General features: G+C 39.3%; 1 protein-coding gene across 5 annotated transcripts in view; it reads right to left on the bottom strand.

The window, feature by feature from the left end:
* The window catches only part of CDK6 (cyclin dependent kinase 6), a 143,448-nt gene that overhangs the window by 81,876 nt on the left and 40,919 nt on the right, over positions 1–20,653 (bottom strand). For all 5 annotated transcript variants that reach the window (XR_015708263.1, XM_087774854.1, XM_087774865.1 and 2 more), the window contains exon 4: positions 3,701–3,868. Coding sequence is in view for 4 of the 5 variants with exons in the window: in XM_087774854.1 (XP_087630980.1) it covers positions 3,701–3,868 (168 nt within the window). In the remaining variant the exon portion in view is untranslated. The remainder of the gene's footprint in view (positions 1–3,700; positions 3,869–20,653) is intronic.

The following is a 20,653-nucleotide window of genomic DNA, read 5'->3' as shown; positions in this document are numbered from 1 at the left end:
ATCTGAAAACAAGTGGGTTTTTTTTTAAAGGAAGACATAAAACATTTTTGTTTGCATTTCTTGGGAAAAAAACCCATCAGTAGTGCTGCCATCTAAGGTAAAGCACACATGTTTTCAAAGAAAGTATTATGAGTGTGTTACAAACACTAACAGTTTGCCAGTTTCACTCACTCAGGTCCTGACGCAGGTCAGGTTTTAAAAGCTGGACAGCCTCAGCTCCACCTAGATGCTGTGATCACAACTGTGTGTGCTTATGTCGCTTAGCATTCTCGTGTGCCATGATTCAGCTTCATTTCCTTTCTTTAAGGCAGTTAGAAGTCAACAAAAATATATAAATTTCTTTTTCATAATACAACTTCAGATTTTCCAGACAGCCACTTGCTCCTTTGCTCAGAGAAAGTTTGAACTGAGTGCCTGTTTTTCTGCACCAGGAAAAAAAGTGACAGTTCATTAGCTTTTGCTATCAAACTCTAAAATTACACAGTCACATCAATCCACCTCCTCTGTCCTATGGAACTTCTCTGTTATCACAAAGCCTATTCAAAATTTCCCCAAGGGCCAAGACCAACACTTGAAAAAGAGTCTAACTTTGTACGAAACCAAAAGCGTGCCCTATTACCCACCACCTGAGACACCCCCGCCCGACCTCGTTCTTTCTAGTGCTGTTATTTCAGACCTGTATCAGTTCTCAGTCTGACCACAGCTGGGAGCAGTGATCTCCACCCTGCCCCCCCAAGCCTGTGTAACATTAGTTTGAATCTTTTATTCATTCACTGACAGAAATATCAAGAGGTTTCTTTAAATGACAGCAATGTGCCCGGAAGACTGATCTGCCAGAAGGATTCTTTGGCATTGTGGAAATAACTGGCTATCAGAGGGCGACTGCTTTGAAGTTACCATTTGCAGCACCCAGTGTACTTGGGTTGGATCAGTTTTTACTGGATTACTTTCATGACAAGCTCTTTTTGTCCCATCTGAAGAGTTTTTTTGTGAGCAATGAATGAGAGTGCATCTTGGGAATGATCTGATACTTCAAAAGATGATTCTTGTAGTTTATCTTGCAGTAAGCTTCTCTTCTGAAGGAAATGCTGCAGAGCCCTTGTATTGATCACAACGATAGCACATGCAATGCGCCTTTTCTCACTGGGCCGTCTGCACTACCGCTTTTCAGTGTAACTCTGAAGCAAATCCTTGCAAGCTAGAACTTCTATTAATTGATATAAGTGCAGATATATGCTGTCTTTTATAACGCAACATTTTTTTCTGCAAGCACTTCAAAACAAAGCTGGTCCTGCTGAAGTCAATGAAAGTTTACTCACTGCCTGGCAAAGAACTGCAATTTAGACTATTTTGGGAACGGTAAAGGCAAGAATATCTTTATGTTTAAAAAACAGAAGTTTTTTTTTTTTTTTTAAGCTTTGTTTCCTGTACTGAGTTTTAATGGAGGAAAAAAAAAAAAAGAAGAATTTGCACACCAAAGCAGCTAGCCAAAGGTAAAAGTTACATTCAGAAAAGGAAAACTGATGGCCTGTGTCAGCTAATACACATTTAGTAAAAGTTTCTAACTAGCACTCAGTCTGTAGGAGCAATGAAGACTGACATTTAAAACCATACCACATTATCACATTGTAAGCAACACTCACCTATAGGTTTCTACATACCCAGACAAAAGTTGATTTTGAAGGTGTTAAACTCTAAGTGTTTTAAAACCAATAAATTTTTAACTTAAAAAAGCCATGGTCATAGCTGGTTTTTTTTAATAAGAAAATAATGACAGACTAAGTTCTAGGTGTGAAAGCCATTATTCACGCTTATGCCCATATACTTTATTTGTCATTGGTGACTGACTGATTCAATTATTTTAATATTCTTTAGCATAGCTGCAATGACAATTGAATGCTTGTGCAAACACAGTACAAACTTGCACGTGGACAATCCCTTAGTCTGAACAACTCTTGTTCGCAGCAGCACTAAGGGTACTAGCTAATGGGTTTTGAAACATGATTTCTAGCACGCAAGTATTAGATACTTGAGTATACGTACATCTTTCGCATAGCAATTCTGGCAGTGTTTTCTTACAAGCAGGTCTTGGTATGTTTTTGCCTCAGTAGATGCACTCTATTTCTGGGTCTTTTGACCTTTCTTCCTATGCAGGCTACATGATCATGGACAAACTCCTGCTCAGTTCTGTAGATATTTTTTCCTCATTTTATGCAGAACTTTTGAAAAATGCTCTGCTGGAAGCCTTATAGCACTCTGCAATTTTAGCTTAAAGAATTTTATGGATCAATAGAAATACTCATTGGAACTATTACTGATTGATAACTGGGAAATGAAAAATTACAGCAATTCAGGAACAACCTTTCTCTCCTTTTCTTCAAAGCTCTCTTTTGAGTTACAACATGATATATCCTCACTGATCTCAGCAGAGAGATTCTTTCAGCTTTGGATTAGGCTACATCCTACAGGCAATGAAAAAAAACAGCCCCCAAACGTAAGTTTACATATGTTTTATGCAATGAGGACACTTTCCTATGTTTAGCAAGATGATGGTATCATTTTCTGTTGCTTCCTGCATTCATTCACACTGAAGCCGGAACCCAGGATGTCATAGTTACATCACACAACGATGGAAAGACTCTTATAGTAACTAATAGTAACAATGGATTGCTTTTTATCAATGTGACCCAGGCTAATTTCTACAATATGATGTAAAACGCAAAGTGGACTCTTTTCAGTTTCCTTTCTCAGCAGTTCTCCCTTTCCTGTCTTTAGCGTAAGTCATACTGCCATGGTAGTTGTGATACTCAGAATAGAAAATGGAAATAAAAAATTCACGAGCAGGCAACAAAACCAAATGACACCCAACATGCGTGCAGCATGGTTACTCTTCAATACACTTCAGAGATGCTGTGCCAAGCTAACAGCAGCTGATTCTGGGGGCAGGGCCAGCAAGCGTGGAAACAGGGTCAAAAAGCGAGGAGCTGGCAAGGTTTCTGTACCAGGATTAATGCAGGAGAGGGCCAGACCTTCTGGGAGTGAGCTCATGTCTGAGCCAAGGACAACCAGGAGAGCTGCTGGGAGAGGGGCAACAGTGGCAGGGGGCCTAGAGATACTGGAGGTGCTCTTTAAGCTGGCTTGGGAAATAGCTGTGATTGTGGCTGCCAGGTCCACTTGAGCTGCCTCCAGCACAGCCCTATTTGGAATCATCCAGTAACATATGGCAGCAAGCATCGAACCCATATTCACAGAGATGGAAAATCAGAGGCGTGACAGTGTGGCATTTTCACAAGTATCTCCGTATTTTTTCAGGCAAGATATCTGGGGATCAACAAGAGTTTTATCTTAAAATAGGTACCTCAGAAACTTTCACCCTACCTGTCTGGCTTAATGTGCAAAAGAAGCCAGTATCACAACAGAAGCTAGACTGATGGAGTTTCAGAAAACTAGCATGTACTTATCCTTCAGTAATCAGTCATGATTTAATTTAGAACCAGTAATCGGTAATTGATTACTTGTACAAAGTAGCCACAACAATTTCAATCCTGGCTGGAAAGCAATTGTTTTCAGAGACACAAGTAACTTCAATTGCAGAGATGGTTTTAGAAGCAGCATTATAATATGGGATAAAAAGCCAGGAACACAGAGAGTAAAGCACACTGCTGCATTAAAAGGAAAATAAAAGCCTCCAGAAACTTACCACTGAGGTAAGAGCCATCTGAAAACTGTAGATTCGTGCAAGGCCAAAGTCAGCTAACTTTATCTGCCCGCTGCTGGTTACAAGGATATTTTGGGGTTTCAGGTCCCGATGCACCACACGATGTGAATGCAGAAAATCCAGTCCCCGAAACAGCTGAAGCATCATATCCTAGATATAAAGAAGAAATCAATATGCAATTATCAAGACAAGGTGGCAAACAAGTAAACTCCCTGTCATAATCTGCAAAACTAATTTAATAAATATTGACTTAAATATGTGCACAGGAGATAAAAACAACTATTAATATAAAATGGACAGGATGTTGCTAGAACCAGCTGATTCGAACAGGTATCCTTATCAAGTTAATGTATTGTTTCTCATTGAATTATTTGAGGTTGATTGATAGAAGTATAAAGACTGGTCAACATACTTAAAAGAAATAGCAAAAGTATGTCTGTAAATCCCAGGACAACTTCAAAAGAATGCTGTCCAAGTAAGAAAAATACATAGCAGCTTTTTGCTCTTAACTTTAAACCGCACACCACTTTGCATCTCACGAGTTTATGCTTTGTCCTGCCCCAGTGAAGTGAAATTTTATTATTCGCTTCAACAGGCACAAGGATCTCTTTCAGTCAGAAAACAGGCACAAGGATCTCTTTCAGTCAGAAAAGCTGTTTAAGGGACAAATTCACCAGGATTTAATGTTATAGAGGGAAAAAGTTTACTTGGCAAAACCTGTTGTATAGAATTTACTGAATAGGACAGAAACTACCTTTAGATCAAAGTTTAGCACTAAATCAGTGTAATAATCATAAGTAACAGTTCTCATTTTGCTTTCTGTTTTGTTACAGTGATGCAATCTTCTACGACATTTCCACAGCTGAAGAAACTATTTCACCTGAACTCATGTTTTCACATTTATCTTAGTAACGTGAAAGGAATGAATGAACAGACTCAAAACTAAATACTAGAAATCCCCTGAATTTCAAATTAGAAGGATATTGTCAACTTGAAAATTGTATTTGCAAAACAGGCAGTTACAAGAAGATGCTGCAACAAGTGAGAAACAAAAAGGATAAAGAAAAAGTTTATATTCTGTATGCACTTGACTTGAGTTCATGAAACTCCAGCTCTGTGTTTGTTGGTGACATATGCCCTTTCCATAAGCCACGCAGCAGGGTGTCTGCCAATCCTGTTATTAGCAACCAAAATGATCTTGGAGAGGTGAATGGCATGAAACGTGAGAAAAGGAAGAAGGATAAATTGAAGTTGGTTGCTTTTGTTCTTCTCTATGGACTTGGGCATGTTACAAGTAAATATTCAAGGCACGCTATTAAAAGGAATGATATCTGAAAATGGGTTTAAAAATAGCTCAAAACATTCAACTTGATAATATTGCTTTAGCTGGATGCGTTTTTAAGATACACTTTATAAACATTGCTATATAAGTTAAAACAAAATTATTCTTTTCATTTAATGTTTCCTGATCATCTCTACAGAAAGTGTTATAAAATGTGTAGATATTAAGGCTGGAAGCTCTAATCTGACCTCTGATAAAACATGGCCATTTCTATATATAGTCTATAATTCTGCCAAACAGTAGTAACAGTGGGCTGCTCATAAAGTAATCAAGTTTTATTTGAAGACCCTGATTATGGAGATATTACCATGGAACTATGGATGCTGTGACAGCGTTTAATTATTATCACCTCTGAAGGATGGTGGTAAACTGAGAAACCCATTCCCTGTTAGCTGATGCCGTTTATTCCCTTTGCTTCCCCAGGAAAAATTGAGATTTTATAATTTTGATAACTAGTATAATAAACCACTTCAAAACAAATATACAAAGTGTATTGAATCCTCTTATATTTATGTAATTTCCCTTTGCAGTTCAGAAATATTTGGAAGAGCTAGGGCTACAGCTCTGCAGGATTCAGTCATCAGTAGAATTAATACATGTCATATCTGCTCACTCTGTGCTATTATAACTGAAATCAAATCCCAATGGTCTTTGGATCAGTCTTGAGGATGTAAAGAACACACCAAGAACATTTAAGCAGGTGACTATCTTAAGTATGTACTTAATGGTTTCACTGAATTTGGGTCTAATTTTTTTTTTTTATTCCAGGTAGACGTAATATCAGATAAAATAAAAAACATAATTTAAAGAACTTAAGGATTAGTCAGTAGACCCTAGTCAGTCCTTTTTGGTGACATTTCTGTATCCTATTCATTTGTCAAGTATGTAAACTCATTCCTGCAGTTACCAAACATATCAAGAATATTTTTTTCCTACAACTGATGCTTGTTTTGTTTCGACTTTCTTCTTTGAGCTCAGCAAATGCAATTCTGCTCTGCTAGTTGCAAGTTGCAAGCAATGTCTTCAGTTTCTAAATTCAGAGTCTTCTTCCAGGCACAGGTAAAAAAAGAAAATATTTGAAAATGGAAACTGGCATATCTTTCCCTCCCCCATAGGACTCAAAACGTGAATATCATTTACTGGAGTTCTCTTCACACACAAAGAAGTGAGATGTGCCTCAGAAAAGTGTACCAGGAAAGTGTAAATTTAAAAGGTATTAGAAAGCAGAAGGAAAACTGGGGAAAAAAGTGCTATATTTCCTCTTCCAGGAAATCCAGAGTTAGTCCATACAGGCTATTCTCTAGTATTCATTTTGGACTGTTGATTATGCTTTTTTGCTACCCCTTATTACTCACTGTTACATGTATGAACAGATTTCAGTTCAAAATTATCTTGGAAGAACAGGCCAAAGATTCGTGTGTGTAAAGAAGGGCACTTTGATGTAAAAAGACCATTTGCTATTTGTGATTCATTATTGTCCTGTTTTTAAATTCTCAGCCAGTTAGAAAAAGAGCAGAAACCAAAATCACATGACATAGGCTTTAAATACAGAATACCAAATTGTGCAGCTCAGAATTTGATAATTGTTTGCACAAATAGATTTTCAATATCAAAGCAAACAAGAGAGAGCTTTTAAATTACTTTTTTATCCATAATGAATGATTAATTTTGTGATGTACATAAGCCTAGTCAAAAACCATTAGGCCTCACGTTTGGAAAATGACCTCATACTCTTAGTCAGCCACTTGCAAGAAACATCAGACTCGGTCTGGGCTGTGTGTTTTCTTTGATAAAGTAACTAAAATCAGAAGATACTAACCTTTGCTAGCAAATTGGATAAAGGCCGTAAACATGCACAAGCCAGATCACTAGCTAATTAAATCAGGATAATTTCATTCATCTGACGGAAATGCATCCATTTTTATTAGTGGTGATTACCCAGTATTATCTCAATTACCAAGATCTAGAAACAACTGCAAAAGAGTCTTCATGTGCCTCAAGGATTAGTTAGTTCCATGTCTGCTTTTCCCTGAGAAATTTTCTGTGGTAGCTAGGCATACCATACTTCAGAATTACACTTAAAATCATACTTCAAAAGTTAATTGAAACTGATCAATTCTATTTGACAAACAAGAAGATTCATGCCTTAGCAGACTTGAGGAACAAGCTCTAATGAGTCATGATCAAACCTCTACTGAAGTCCATCAGATGTTTTTTGGAGACCGTATGTTTACAAACATAGACACAGAATAGTGCCTGTTGTTTCAGATCAGAGATTTCTGCCATGCTTTTAACATCACAAAACCTACGATGGTTGTTGCCCAAGTTGAAGATATATACATTATTCCACTGTGATTACTTTCAGATAATCATGGATTTACAATGTTTTCCCTTTTCAGGCTACATTTTCAATGCAGTCTGTGCACAAATCTAAAATATTTATCTGTAACTCAATTGAAAACTGAGCTATTTTGGGATGCAACGAACAAATACACTTTCCTTAGAGGCAAATATGTAGCTTTAGTTTTGTAAAAGCCTCATAATGGAAAGAGTTAGGAGCAAAATTTGTTATGGAAATGCTGCATCTTTTGCATGTTCCACCATATATGGTATCGGTGATGGCACTGCTCAGTCTGATATTTACTGAATTTATCAGCGCTGAATGTCAGGACCAAATTTCGATGAACTTTTCAAGCAATACTAGATTATGTCATGAGTCTCAATAATGCACAGAAATATGTCCTGCATATTCTGCCTCTGGCATCAGCGAAGATGGGGATAGGCTACTGTTGCTGCCTCTGCCAAAGGCGGGCTTCACAGCTCACATTTCCCGACTCAGGGGCAGCAGGAGCAGAAAGCCTTGATTTCCTACAGACTTTTGTCTCCTCCTTGTCCTGTCCCCTCTTGACCCTATGCTTCACTGACCCCTCTTAACCCTCCTTCAGCTTCTGATCCATAAATCCCTTCCAAGCCATTGGTTTTCAAAATACCACTCTGATCCTTTAAAAGTCACCCGCCATCTTGACTTCCAGCTAAAATATCTGTCAATTGCCTGCAGTAACTTACTTGTTGTTTAAGACCAGCCAGATCTCTGGAGTACTCTGCCTGCCTAATCCAAAAGAGGATGGCATGGCTGTTGACCAAATCGTTCAAATATCTACTCAAAGAAAACAGAAAGTATGGAGTTGTTTTGGGTGTTGGTGCCCAGGTTGCTGGCAGCCGGGGCTGCAGGGACCTCTGTCAGGGGAGACCAGGGGCTGCCCTGTGCCAGACACAGCCAGTTCCAGCCAGCTCCAATGGATCCACCACAGGGCACAGCTGGGCCCGTCAGCCAAGATGGTGGTGCCTCCGTGAAAACATATTTAAGAAAGGGCAGAAAAGGCTGGAGGGAAAGAGGAGGAGGGAACAAAAGGAGTGAGAAACAGCACAGGGAACACCAAGGTGAGAGGAGGTAGAGGAGGAAGAGAAAGAGGAGGTACTCCATGGTGGAGCAGATATCCACACTGCAGCCTGTCGAGGACCTGCATTGGAGCAGGTGGATATTCCTGAGGGAACTGCAGCCTGTGGAGAGGACCTACGCTGGAGCAGGCAGAAAGTGTGAGGAGGAAGGAACGGCAGAGAGGAGCTGCTATGGACTGACCACAACCCCTCACACCCCATGCCCCTGGGTCTGCTCGGGGGGGGAGAGTCAGGAGTGATGTGGAGCATGAAAAAAGGCAGGGGAAGGTGTTCTTTGAATGTTTGCCTTTTTCTTCCCACTACTGGAATTAGCAATTAAATATCTATCTTAATTGGCATTAAACTAAGTTCATTTTCCCCAAGGTGAGTCCATTTTGCCTGTGATGGTAATTGGTAAGCAATCTCCCTGTCTTATCTCAGCCCATGAGATTTCTTGTTCCTTATTCTTTATTTTCTGTAGCCATCCTGCTGAGGCGGGGGAAGTGAGTGAGCAGCTGGGTGGGTATGGCTGTTGGGTTAGGCTAGCCTACCACCATGCTAAACGTATAGATGCTAGATGTTTTCTTTGTAAAGGGGAACACAGCACAATGCAGCCTGAAGGAAAACACCAAGAATAATGTCTTAGAATCATAGAATTTCCTGAGTTGAAAGGGACCCACAAGGATCATTGAGTCCAACTCCTGTCCCTGCACAGGACAACCCCAAAATTCACACCGTATGTCTGAGGGCATTGTCCAAATGCTTCTTGAACATTGTCAGGCTTGGCGCCATGACTACCTCCCTGGGGAGCCTGTTCCAGTGCTCCACCACTCTCTGGGTGAAGAACCTTTTCCTAATGTCCAACCTAAAACTCCCCTGGCGTATCTTCCTGCCGTTCCCTCGGGTTGTATCATTGGTCGCTTCAGAGAACACAAGCACCCAGAGGTAACATACATATATGGATGGCTGCTCATTCTGTGAAGCTCACATTTTTCCTCCGTTGACTAGTATATGAAGAAAGAAAAACCTTTAATCAGATTGCCCTTGGTCATGGTGATAGGAGTTCCTAATACCAGAGAAAGTAAGTCTGTGGAAGCCCACAAATATACTCGGTCGTATCACCAAATAAAAGTAACACAGTACAGATCCTTGTCAACTCCAATAGACCCTAAATTGGTACTAATGCACAGGCTTTTTATGGCTTTTTTTTGTTTTTTTTACCTGCCTGTTTTCCTCTTCCTGCTCAGTTTCTATGCTAACATTTTGTAACACACAACAACCTTTTGGAATCTCCTAACGTTTCTCCTACTCCTCTGTGGAGTATCTCACACACCTGCACAACAACCTGCATCCTTCACCCAGAGTTTCTATCTACTTGTAACTCATTTTTCTCTTTTTGCTGAGCAGAATGGAATGTCCCTATTTTGGATGGCAGGTGTTGCGATACTTGTCCTGAACATTTCCTGTAGGAGTGTTTGCGTAAGAGACAACCGCAAGTGTAAACAAAGGGGACGAGTTTTAGACAGCAATGTGTAATGAATCAGTCAAGCTAGTTTGATAAAAAGGAAGGCTGACTGCCTCTCACTGAACAGCAGGACCTTCTCTGAGCAGAACAGGAGCAGGATGAGGCTTCCTTTATATCCTACAGGATTATACGGAACCCCCAACCATCAACTTGCTTTCATTTTAGAGGGTGTTTTTTAAACATGCTGGAATGAAAGTTTAAAGAGTTTTCACATTCTCTGGGGCCTATTTTTGAAGCAGAATAATTACAGCACTTCTATGGTTATACTTTGTAACAAACAGTCAACATTAATTAATGCCAAAAAAACAATGGCATTCCTGAGGAATTACACAGTACAGATACATGAATAGCAAAAGACATGATTAATGTTGTTACACTGAATCCCAAAGGCATTAGTAATAAAGTAGTGACTCCCTGTTAAATGCAGTGATTTTCTTTTTTAACTCTTGTCCTCACACTGGGCTGGGAACCCATCACACCAGCCTATCTAGAATGCCATGACTGTGATGGTGGGGGCAGAGAAGCAATTTGCCTCCGCCGACGGAGCTGCAGGATGCTGTTCTCCATGCAGCCGGCTGGGTGCAGCGGCTGGGACACAGTAAGAGGTAAACAGATCCCTGCCCTTGTGCCCTTTTCCTTCTTCTCTCAGGAGAAAGCTATTCTGATCGATCTCCCTGCAGGGCATTCAGAAAGGGGAGGAGGAGGCTGTGCTTCACCAAGCCACACTGTAGCCTCTCAGGAGTCATCCATGATCCACCCCAATATGCACCCAGGATACAGAGCTCTTTTACTTTTCCTTATATTGGGTAACAGTTTATCTCAGAGTAGTCCTATTGCTTTCCATGAAAGTATTCACAGGGTAAGGGTCGTCCCTCAGGAGAGAAGACTGCTGTGATATTCCTGTCAATTAACTAGAGAGTACCAAGAGAATGTGAACTTCACAGCATGTTCAATTCAAATTTGTTCACTGTTTTGATAAGAGAACAATAAATCCAAGTGACCCGTTCACTTAGTTGTAATAATCAACCTTACTGTACAAGAGAAAATGATCATTTTCTGTTCAGAGAATAAAATGCTGTGCGGAGAGAAAAATACAGTAAATTCATTTAGTGTATTATTAGCAGAAGGGAACTAATATCTGCCAAGCTCATGCAAGGAATTGGTCTAATAATTGTTGGTGTTTTGTACGCTGCTACCCTAAAGGTAAACAATTTGTTGCAAATTAATTAAGAGTTATATATATTTTCAAATAGGAAATAATATATTTGCATAATTATTTTTGAATTGTAAAATTACTTTAATCATATCAAAGATACTTTAATATACTCAGAGTAGATTAATGGATATTTTAAAATATATTCTGACAAACAGTTTCTAATCTATTTTAAATTACTTTTATAAGAAAGAAAGCACAGCTCAGCCAAGTGATTCTGGAGTATCCAGATTTTAGGATGAAGAACCCTACAGACATGCACACTCACAATAGTATGCATGTACCTATACATGCATTTTAGTGTTTTGAATAATCCCATTGAAGGCAATGTTATCCATACTAGTCCACTGCAAAAGTATAAACACTGAAATGAATATAGTTGGGTTGTTTGGGGGGGTGTTGGTTGTTGTTTGTTTTTTTGTTTTATGGCTAGAACTGTTTGTATAACAATTTAAAAGATACAATACCTGAAGGACTGGAGTCTCTAAACCACTGTTTTGAAGACTATTTTCGTTGCTATTAGAAGTCGTAAGGTAACCAAGATTATAAAGTCCTAAAGAAACTGCTGTGGAATACAGTAATCAGTCAGTTAATAGTCAATTTAGTAAAACTTGCAAATATCACTATTATGCACAGACCTGCCTGTACATCATGAACATTATATGTCAGTCTCAAGCAAAAGTACCGCAACTGTGCACAAGATTAAGGAAAAATGCAAAATTTTACTGAATTATAAAGGTCCGTGGTAGTATTTGAAAAAGTTTGGAGCTTAACAACTATGTTGCGTTGCCATAAGTTTATGATTGAATTTTATGTATGTATATAATGGCTTTCAATATACTGAGGCACTATTTTCCTTTTATTGTCATGCTCCTGTTTATAGACTGAATTCAATTCATAGCCACCACAGCAGGTTTAACATGTTCTAGTCCCTTTGCTCACCAACTATCCCACTGAACTTGTGCTGCCACGGGAGACCCTCACCAAGCATATTTTGGAGTGCTCCAAACACTCCCCAAACACCAGTGCTCACCAGCAGCAAAGGTAACATAATTAAGACTAGATTAAGACAAATAGATGCACCCAATTGTGTTCAAGGAACTGTTCTGAGTAACCTTCTGTCTGCCCTCCTTAAAACAGAGACCTGGATTAATATTTTAGAGGTCTTTAAAAGTTTCAATCTTAGTACATGTCTGTTTTACCAGTATCTTAATACTGCCAGATTTTCATACTGATCTCAGTAGTTGTGAGCCAAAGACCAAATTCAGTATAGGAAATGTGTACTTAACATCTGTGGGATACATATGTACATACACATGTATAGGCACACATATGGATGCATTTCATATTGGGCAGGTCAATATTAATTTAAGTGTCTATAAGTTTTTCCACATCAATTTCTCATTTTATAGCTCAACACCTGTCAAGTCAGTTTGCAATATAGATCTTTCAAATTTTACATTATCAGCCGCTATTTTTCGTATTTGATGAGAAGAATTTGCATGACTGAAAGGAAACCTATGTAATTATTGTCCTACTTACTTATTTTCAGTGATTCAGTGTACCAAAAATTCCTATCAAAGTGAAATTACCAGACATGCAAATGAAACACATAACATTTTCTATCTGGCTACTGGTATTTTTAAGAGAAAATGTATGCAAATTAAATGAGAACAAAGGGGAATTTTGTTTTAACAATTTGGCAGAAACTGGCAAATGTGGCACTGTTACCAAGACCTGTCCTGGCTGTGAAATTTTTACAGCAGGTAAATGTAACTTTGTGATTAACAATCTTTTTCACCACTCAAACCTTCCCACTCTGTGGAAAAACCAAGAGAAGGCACAGCTCTTAACAGAATTTATAGATCTGAGCCTAGATAAGCAATAAACAGATTTTTTTCCCTGTATCTCTGGATGATATCATCAGTTTTGTACATCCCCAAATACCTTCTGGGAAACTTCCTTTCTTTTATTACAAGCTTTTCATAAAACTGTATTGGAGACAATAGTCTCTCACAGCACATCCTGGTTTGACAGTTGTTACCCACTCTGTTCTTTAATTCCTCATACCGTCTGAAAAAGAAATGAGGACTAAAATGAATGAAGAAATCCCCCAAACTCTTTAATGGCTCACCCAGTTGGTAAGCCCCATACAAATGACTTGAAATAGCATCTGTGGTTTGTATGCATTGGCTCTGAAGCCCCTTCTGGCACATGTCTGGGGACCGATACCAGTCAAAATCTGGTATCTAAGCATCACAGCAAGTCAAGCAGGATAGCTGGGGCAGAGCTGCAGTTTGAATTCTGGGGTACACTTTTCATATAATTCCAGCTTCTTTACTGGTTCTGCTTCTCAACAAGGCAAGTCATCCTTCCTTCGACTGATGCTGTGAGCCTCTTCCCTCTGGGGTAAACCCCAGACTTTCACTTGACTAAGTCAATCTATTCTGGAGCACTGTGTATACTCGCCTATTTCTATCACCTCTCAGTAGAGCTTAGTGCTTTCAGTTTTTAAAAAAGATTTTGATTGCTTCTAATGGCTTATATTTCCTTCTCTCATTGTGGGACATCATTGCCATTTCCCCTTCATAAACTTTGCTTCTGTATTCTCAAGCTGTATTTTGGGACATCCTAAGCGTATCATCACTTGTTGCAATCCTTGTGGAAGCTCTCCTGATGTAATCAGAGAAATTAGTCCACCCAGAAAATCCACAAAGCTGGATGCAACTCCCTTTAACTACTTCAGTATGTTTCTGAGAGGAGTTCACAGAATCACTGTCTCACTCCCTGCCAGTATCTACAAACTACAGTAACTTATCAACCACTGACGAGCAGATTCTTCTCCAGGGCCGCTCACACCGATCCTTACGAGGAAACCAACAAACAAAACCCCTTCCCTAGAGGAGAACGCTGCTCAATCAGCACTACAGCTATTTACCAGCACCTTCATGACACTTTTGGTCATAATAGCTCTTTTTAATTTACGGTAACTCCATGAAGGGTTAAAAATATGGCATATGTTGACAGCCGACACTCCTCGCTAACAGGAAAGACACGTTGCTGTGGGGCCCAGATCTCGGCTTCTCCTTCCCTGCAGCTGTCTGTGGATAGCAGCTAATTGTATCCACTTGTTTAACCTTGGGGATAACGTCTGCAAGGGACCAAGTGCCACAAGCATACTTTTTTTTTTAACGGTCATTTCCTCTCTGGTGTAACTTGCATGACAGCATGTGACAAGCAGAAATTAATGGGGACACTGCTGTGCCAATACCTCTTGAATTGCTCTGACACTGGCTGCAGGCTGCCTGCTTGGCCACCCAGCCAAGACCTCACATGAAACGTGGCAAGGGGCCCACAGCTCTATTCACTAACAAGCCAGCTGGTCAGTGATTAGAAAGCTGAAACAATGCTGTGCACATACATCAAGAAAAATGCTTTACAAACAGCTTTGGACTTAGGAGGTAAAGTGTCCTAGAAGAGTAAATCTGTAAATTTATCTTCTGGGGACTGCTAACTTAAGCTAACATTAGAGATAATGTGGAAGGCCCTGGAAGATGACTGCCCTACATTGTCACCTGAGCACAAGAAGGGCTAACCTCAGAACAAAGACTAACATCTTCACATGCCCAAAATCATGTGCAAACAGCTTAGACCACATGGATGCTGGTCCAGAGGAGCATTCAAATTATGTAAATACATAGAGATTTATGACAGACTACTCTTCCTAATGGTCTATCAACACCTTGGCAACATTACTGACATTTCTGCAGAAATTCTCATTGGATTTGTCTGCAGTGTGCCATCAAGAAGGCTGAGATTTGTTTATACGCTGATGCGTAACAACAAAGGATGAGACTTTAGAAGTATCCCAGGGGATTTGGATGACCAGATCTCCGACACCCAAGGCAGCTTTGAACATTTCAGCCAAGACTTTTTTGAAAACTGTCAAATCCTTGGCTAGACACGAAAGGCTCAAGAAGACCGTTCCTTTAATTTCTCTCTCAGTTGCTTTTTTAAACAGTATCCACTAAAAATGCATGAGTTCTTTATGAAACACCTGCATGGCAAAAAGAAAATAACTTATGCTTTTTTAAAACTGAGAAAAAAGCAGCCAATAGGATCCTACAGATTAGAAATCCAAACATCATTTAAATCAATAGGACTTGGCCACCTAATTCTTATGGCTCCTTCAAAGTTGTAAACTCAGTCCAGCAATTTTTGTTTAACAGAAAACTTGTTCAAACTTATTATAACACAGGCCTGCTCCATTTCCTGATATATAAGGAAATATATTTTGTGACATATACAGATACATAAGAGCTCAAGGCACTGTACAAGAGGCTGGCAGGGTAGCAGAGTCACTTTTGTGAACTGAGAAATTGGGGTTACTGTAGAGTTTGGACTTTGGGCCTAATTAATTTTGATTGCTTCCATCATAGATATGTCTAGGAATTCAGCATAGTCATGAACAGCACTTGCGTGCTGAAGAAGATGGCGTTGTATTAGGCACAACCAAAGCCCAATGAAGTCACTGGGACTCTATCCATCAATTTTCAAAGACCTGAGCTGGTCCCACTGCTTTTTAATATTTCCATCCTCTTCTCACACTCATTGGAACCAGCAGGACCTTCAGAGAGATGTAGCCAACCTTCTCTGAGACAAAAGTGTCAGCATGACACCAGACATTGAAATACAGCTATTCTCTAGAGTTAGACCCTCTTTTAATAAACAGTTAACAGGTTTTATTAAATATGTGAACACAGAGGAATGTAAGAAGACGATCCCTTCCTAACCTCTCCAGGGAATACATGATAGATAAAGCTCAGCTGTGCACTTTTTTAAAGCCACTTTTCAATAACTCTTTTTTTGCTTGTAATGTACTTGCATGGCAGAAGTATCGTGATGCTCATCAGTGCTGTACAATGGTTCAACATTGGGGTCAATTACCACCTGAGTGCTAGTCACAGGAGTTCATTTAACTTTGCTGCTTCTCTTGCTCCATATTATAAATTCGGGGATAATGGTTAACTACTTCATGAGTGTTGCAAAGATTAACTGGTTAATGTTTGTTAAGTACTCCAAAGATCTAGAATTTGCTTTCAGTTATAAAGGCATAACAACCTTCAAGAAAACCAAGGATATACACAAGAAGAAAGATTTCTTGGATATAAGTTATGGGTAGAAATGGGCTTCAAGGAAGAGCCGAGAGGAGACAGTGGCCTACCGGAACCAGCTTGGTCAGGATCCCCAATCCAAGAACTGTACATATAGCTTTGCAATGTGTTATAGCATTGTATGAACTGTCAAAATAGTCTTCAGGATGAGAATCTTACTGATGCCTTAGTACACCTAAATCAAAAGTAGGGAAAAAGAGAATTGTTTCTTGGAAGCACTCAGCAGATTGAGTTGTTCTCCATGTTTACAGTAGCAATTCATTTGCAATTCTATTACGCTGAATTAAAAAAGTAATAGCTCTTGAACCAACAGCTTTATAAGGGAAACAGGCAAGCACTTTAACCTACAGACTAGGCATAGAGAAGAGATTTTGCAAGAGGAGTCAAGCAAGTGCACAAGGTCTTTTGTTGTCACCGAAAGCATGAGAAGTTTAGTGATAGCAGCAGGCTAAGGGAATGGCTGCCCATTCCCTTCCACTTACATGGTCTATCACCTTCTCCTTTCTTTTCTGATTTCTTGCCTTTTCCTTTACTTCTTTCTTTCCTCCCTTCAAGCGCCGTGTTGCACTTTCCTGCCCCATCCCCAGTTCTGACCTTTCTCTTCACGCCTTCACTGCATCCCACCCCACTCAGCCATTTCCTCTTCCGCCACACTCACTCTCAGGCCCTGTGGTCCTACTCCATCTCTTTGGGTTGCTGCCTCCCACAGGCCAGGTCATTACTGAGCAAGGTAGATCAGCACAAGATGCCAGCTATTAGCATGCCTCAGCAGCTCACTTCTGGATTTCAGATACAACAATCTGTAACGGGTAGTGATGTGCCTGAGATGTTTGCTGTGGCTGCAGTGGTGGAATATGGTCGCACACATCTGCCAAGTCTCTTTGAAGTGCCATGGGCCATAGCCCCTCCAGTTCTGAGCAAAATGACACTGATTTACATGAGCACAAATTAGTGTAAACCTCACCTTGTTTTCTTTTGAACACTTGACTGGTTCTTAAAAAAGGAGGCATCTTCAACTTGTAGTGACACAATGAGCGATGAGCCTACTTATTTCTTAATGTTAGCACAATAGACAAGAATCAACTCTGCTTTTGGGGTGAGAGCAAGGCTTGGGGATGGGGGAAAGGTGCAACATGAGAGTCAATAGTCTTCTCGGGAGGGGAGAAGATTGCCTCCAATGTTTCACAGGCATGATATTCTCTCCCTTCCCCCACCTCCCCGAATGCTAAACAAAACAAACTCTAAGAGATTTTTAATAAAAAGCCAAAGATATGTTAGAGGTTAACTTGTAAAAAGAGCCAATCAATGGAACAAAATGCTTCCATGGAGAAGTATGTTTTGAAAGTAAAGTGTCACAAATGATGCACGTGACAAATGTAGCTTGTGATAAATGCATCATTGTTTCTCAAAAGGGTAACTTGTGACAAGCAAAAAAGTATGCTATTGATTACGTAAGCCAATTTGGAAAAGAAAATTACATGTCTTCTGGTGTATCTTCACTGTAACCATTCATGGAAAACCTATGAGAATAAAAGTAGCTACGATCCAGATGACCTGGAGCACATACATCTACGCTTTGCTGAATCAGGCCCTAGAAAGATAAGTCTTTTGTTTTCCCTATCAACAAAAAAACCCATTACAAATCATACAATACAATATCAAACTCTATGTTATTCCAAAATGACAGTCAATTAAGTAGAAACAAACTATCTTCAGAAGGGCAAATGAGAGAGGCTAGGGATCACTATCAAAGGACTTCTGTTTTCTTTTGTTTATTAAATAGCAACTGTATTATTTACTGCAGCTTTGCAAGCTAGTGAGCAGCTGGGTGTAACACATTTCCATGCTGTGTAACCTCTCCTTATGCTTCGTTAGATTCCTTATCAGGACCAGAAGAAAAGAAATCTTTCTGTTATGCTTTTCCTGTGGCAAAGGAAAAGACAAGATGATGACTTTCCAGCTCATTTCACTTGTACAACGCCCTCATCAATCACCATGGGGTAGGTCTTTGTTATTTTCACTGAAGGACTGTTCTTAGTTTTCTGTCACAATAAAGTGTGACTCCACTAACTAGCAAATCAAGTTACCTCCACCACATTTGCAAAAGAACAAAATGCAAACATAACGCTGAAGCTACTTCTGAAATATTTTCCAAGGCCCTGGTTTCACAGACATAAACCTAAGTTGAATTAGGTCTAAATTCTTTTCATTGAAATGAAGGTTAAAGTCCGAAACACTCAGAGTAGTTGAGGTAAAGAAGCTAAACTAACCATTTCATCAAGAACCAAAAGTTTTCTGCTTGTTTTGCGACTTTCTGCTCCAGAAACCAAGCAAAGAAACTGTGGTTTATTTTTATTTTAAACTCTCTGTCAAGTATGCATCTCTTTGCAGTTTTGGTTCACTATAGCCCACGCAGCTTGGCCTCTATTCTCCTTTTCCTATGTCTTCAATAAGCCCTATAGACATCAGCAGGAATTATGTGAGCAAACAAAAAGCAAGAAAGGGATATATTCTAATCAAGGCAAAAACATAATAAAAAATGCTTTGTAAGGTGGTCTCTCCTCCTTTAATTTCATGGTTTTATATGCCTTTTCCGTTTTGGTCTGTGTTGTTTCTCACTGAATGACAGTTATATGCAACATACTATTGTAATAACAAGCATATGGCTCAGAGATCGCTGTTGACTTTCTCAAGTCTCAAATTAGACATTTTTATTTAAAATACATGAAAGACATCTGTATACTCTTTCATTAAATGCATTTTACATTTGTAACATCCTACGTATTCTTTTGGAACCATTTCCATTAAAATGCCGACTCTGGGTTTGGATAGCAAGTATTTCCTTTGTAACACTAAGGGAGGAGTATGTTACTGTCAAAATTTCTCTCTAAAAAGTCCTTGCTAAAATATTTACTCTGCTTGTCAGAACAGGAATATCTGAAGTTAATTCCAAATGAAAGAATATTTTAGAATGAATCATAAAATAGATGTTAAAAAAAGGCAACACGCTGCCATTCCAGTGCCCCTTCCCTGCTGTAAAACTAAATGAAAAATGACTCCGCGTTTGCATCCACAGAATATTGTAACATTCCGGAGCCTTCTGAGATTCCTTAATTGTAGTTATGCAACAGAACTGTCACATCCTAAAACAAAGGACAAAAATTCAGCAGCTGAATTTATTGGCTTGGAAATGAAACGCTCTTAAGAGATGGTTAACATGTCTTCTTGATTATTTTTGGCATTTTAAAGTCACAGTGCAATGCTTCCTATTGCATAGACCAAAGAAGTGGGACATTTTAGAAATACTTAGAATTTTTATGGTGCTGTTTGTAAAGTCACATATTTAGCAACAGTGAAAACTGTTGAGCAGTAACCTTCTTTGCAATTAAGCCACTAATTTCAATGGGCCCTTTATGGTATAAGACACTGGTCAACATTAATAAAGATATAATGCACTGGCTTCTAATGAGTCGGTCATGATAGTAAAAAACAGCTTCTTCTTTTAAATGGGTATTCTCAAGGGTCACGATTTTCAAAGGCAAATGGGATAAATTCTGTGGCCAGAACAGTTATGATATTAATGAAAAAAGAATAAACAAACCAGTCCATCAAACCTGTGACCCTCTGGAGCCCTTTTCCATTACTGAGTCGGTTTACTATGGTGACCAGCTATGATGACCAACTATGACACACTTTTGTGAATAGTCAGGAGTCTGGTTCCAAAGGCACAGACTTTGCTTACACATAAGTTTTGAGGGAAGACTACTTCCTTGCTCTGACAAAGCATTTGAACACAAGCAAAATGCATGTTTATGACTAATCTGAGACTATGGAAACAATGGTTTCAATTCTTCTTTGCTCTAACCCTGGAATTCATCAGGTCAGTAGTACAGGACAACAACTGATTCTCCTCTGTTAGCTCCTCTAATTCACAGTCTTTCAACCTCACTTCTGAAGCTGGAGCAATCTGTTTACATAAAATTAAGCAGATGCTTAAGTGTCTTCCTGGAGCAGAGCCTCTTCTCCCTTTGGGGTTTCTCCTTTAAGGTCTGAAGTTGAACGAGAAGTTCAGGTGTGTATGCCAGCATGACTTTAAAGGTTTTATGTATACTGACATAAGCGGTAGTACTGTATAGCTGTAACAATAACAGAAGTAAGAAGAACCTAAAATACTGATGTTTATGAGTCTTTGGATAAGGCTTCCAACCCAAAAATTAAGGATTTGATCTAGGAGCTTGAGCCT

Source organism: Nipponia nippon, unplaced genomic scaffold, assembly GCF_047370975.1.
Source record: "Nipponia nippon isolate SJK-2023a ecotype South Korea unplaced genomic scaffold, ASM4737097v1 scaffold_1, whole genome shotgun sequence".
In the NCBI taxonomy this organism is placed as follows: Eukaryota; Metazoa; Chordata; class Aves; order Pelecaniformes; family Threskiornithidae; genus Nipponia; species Nipponia nippon.
This window is presented reverse-complemented; position numbering and strand designations above follow the sequence as displayed.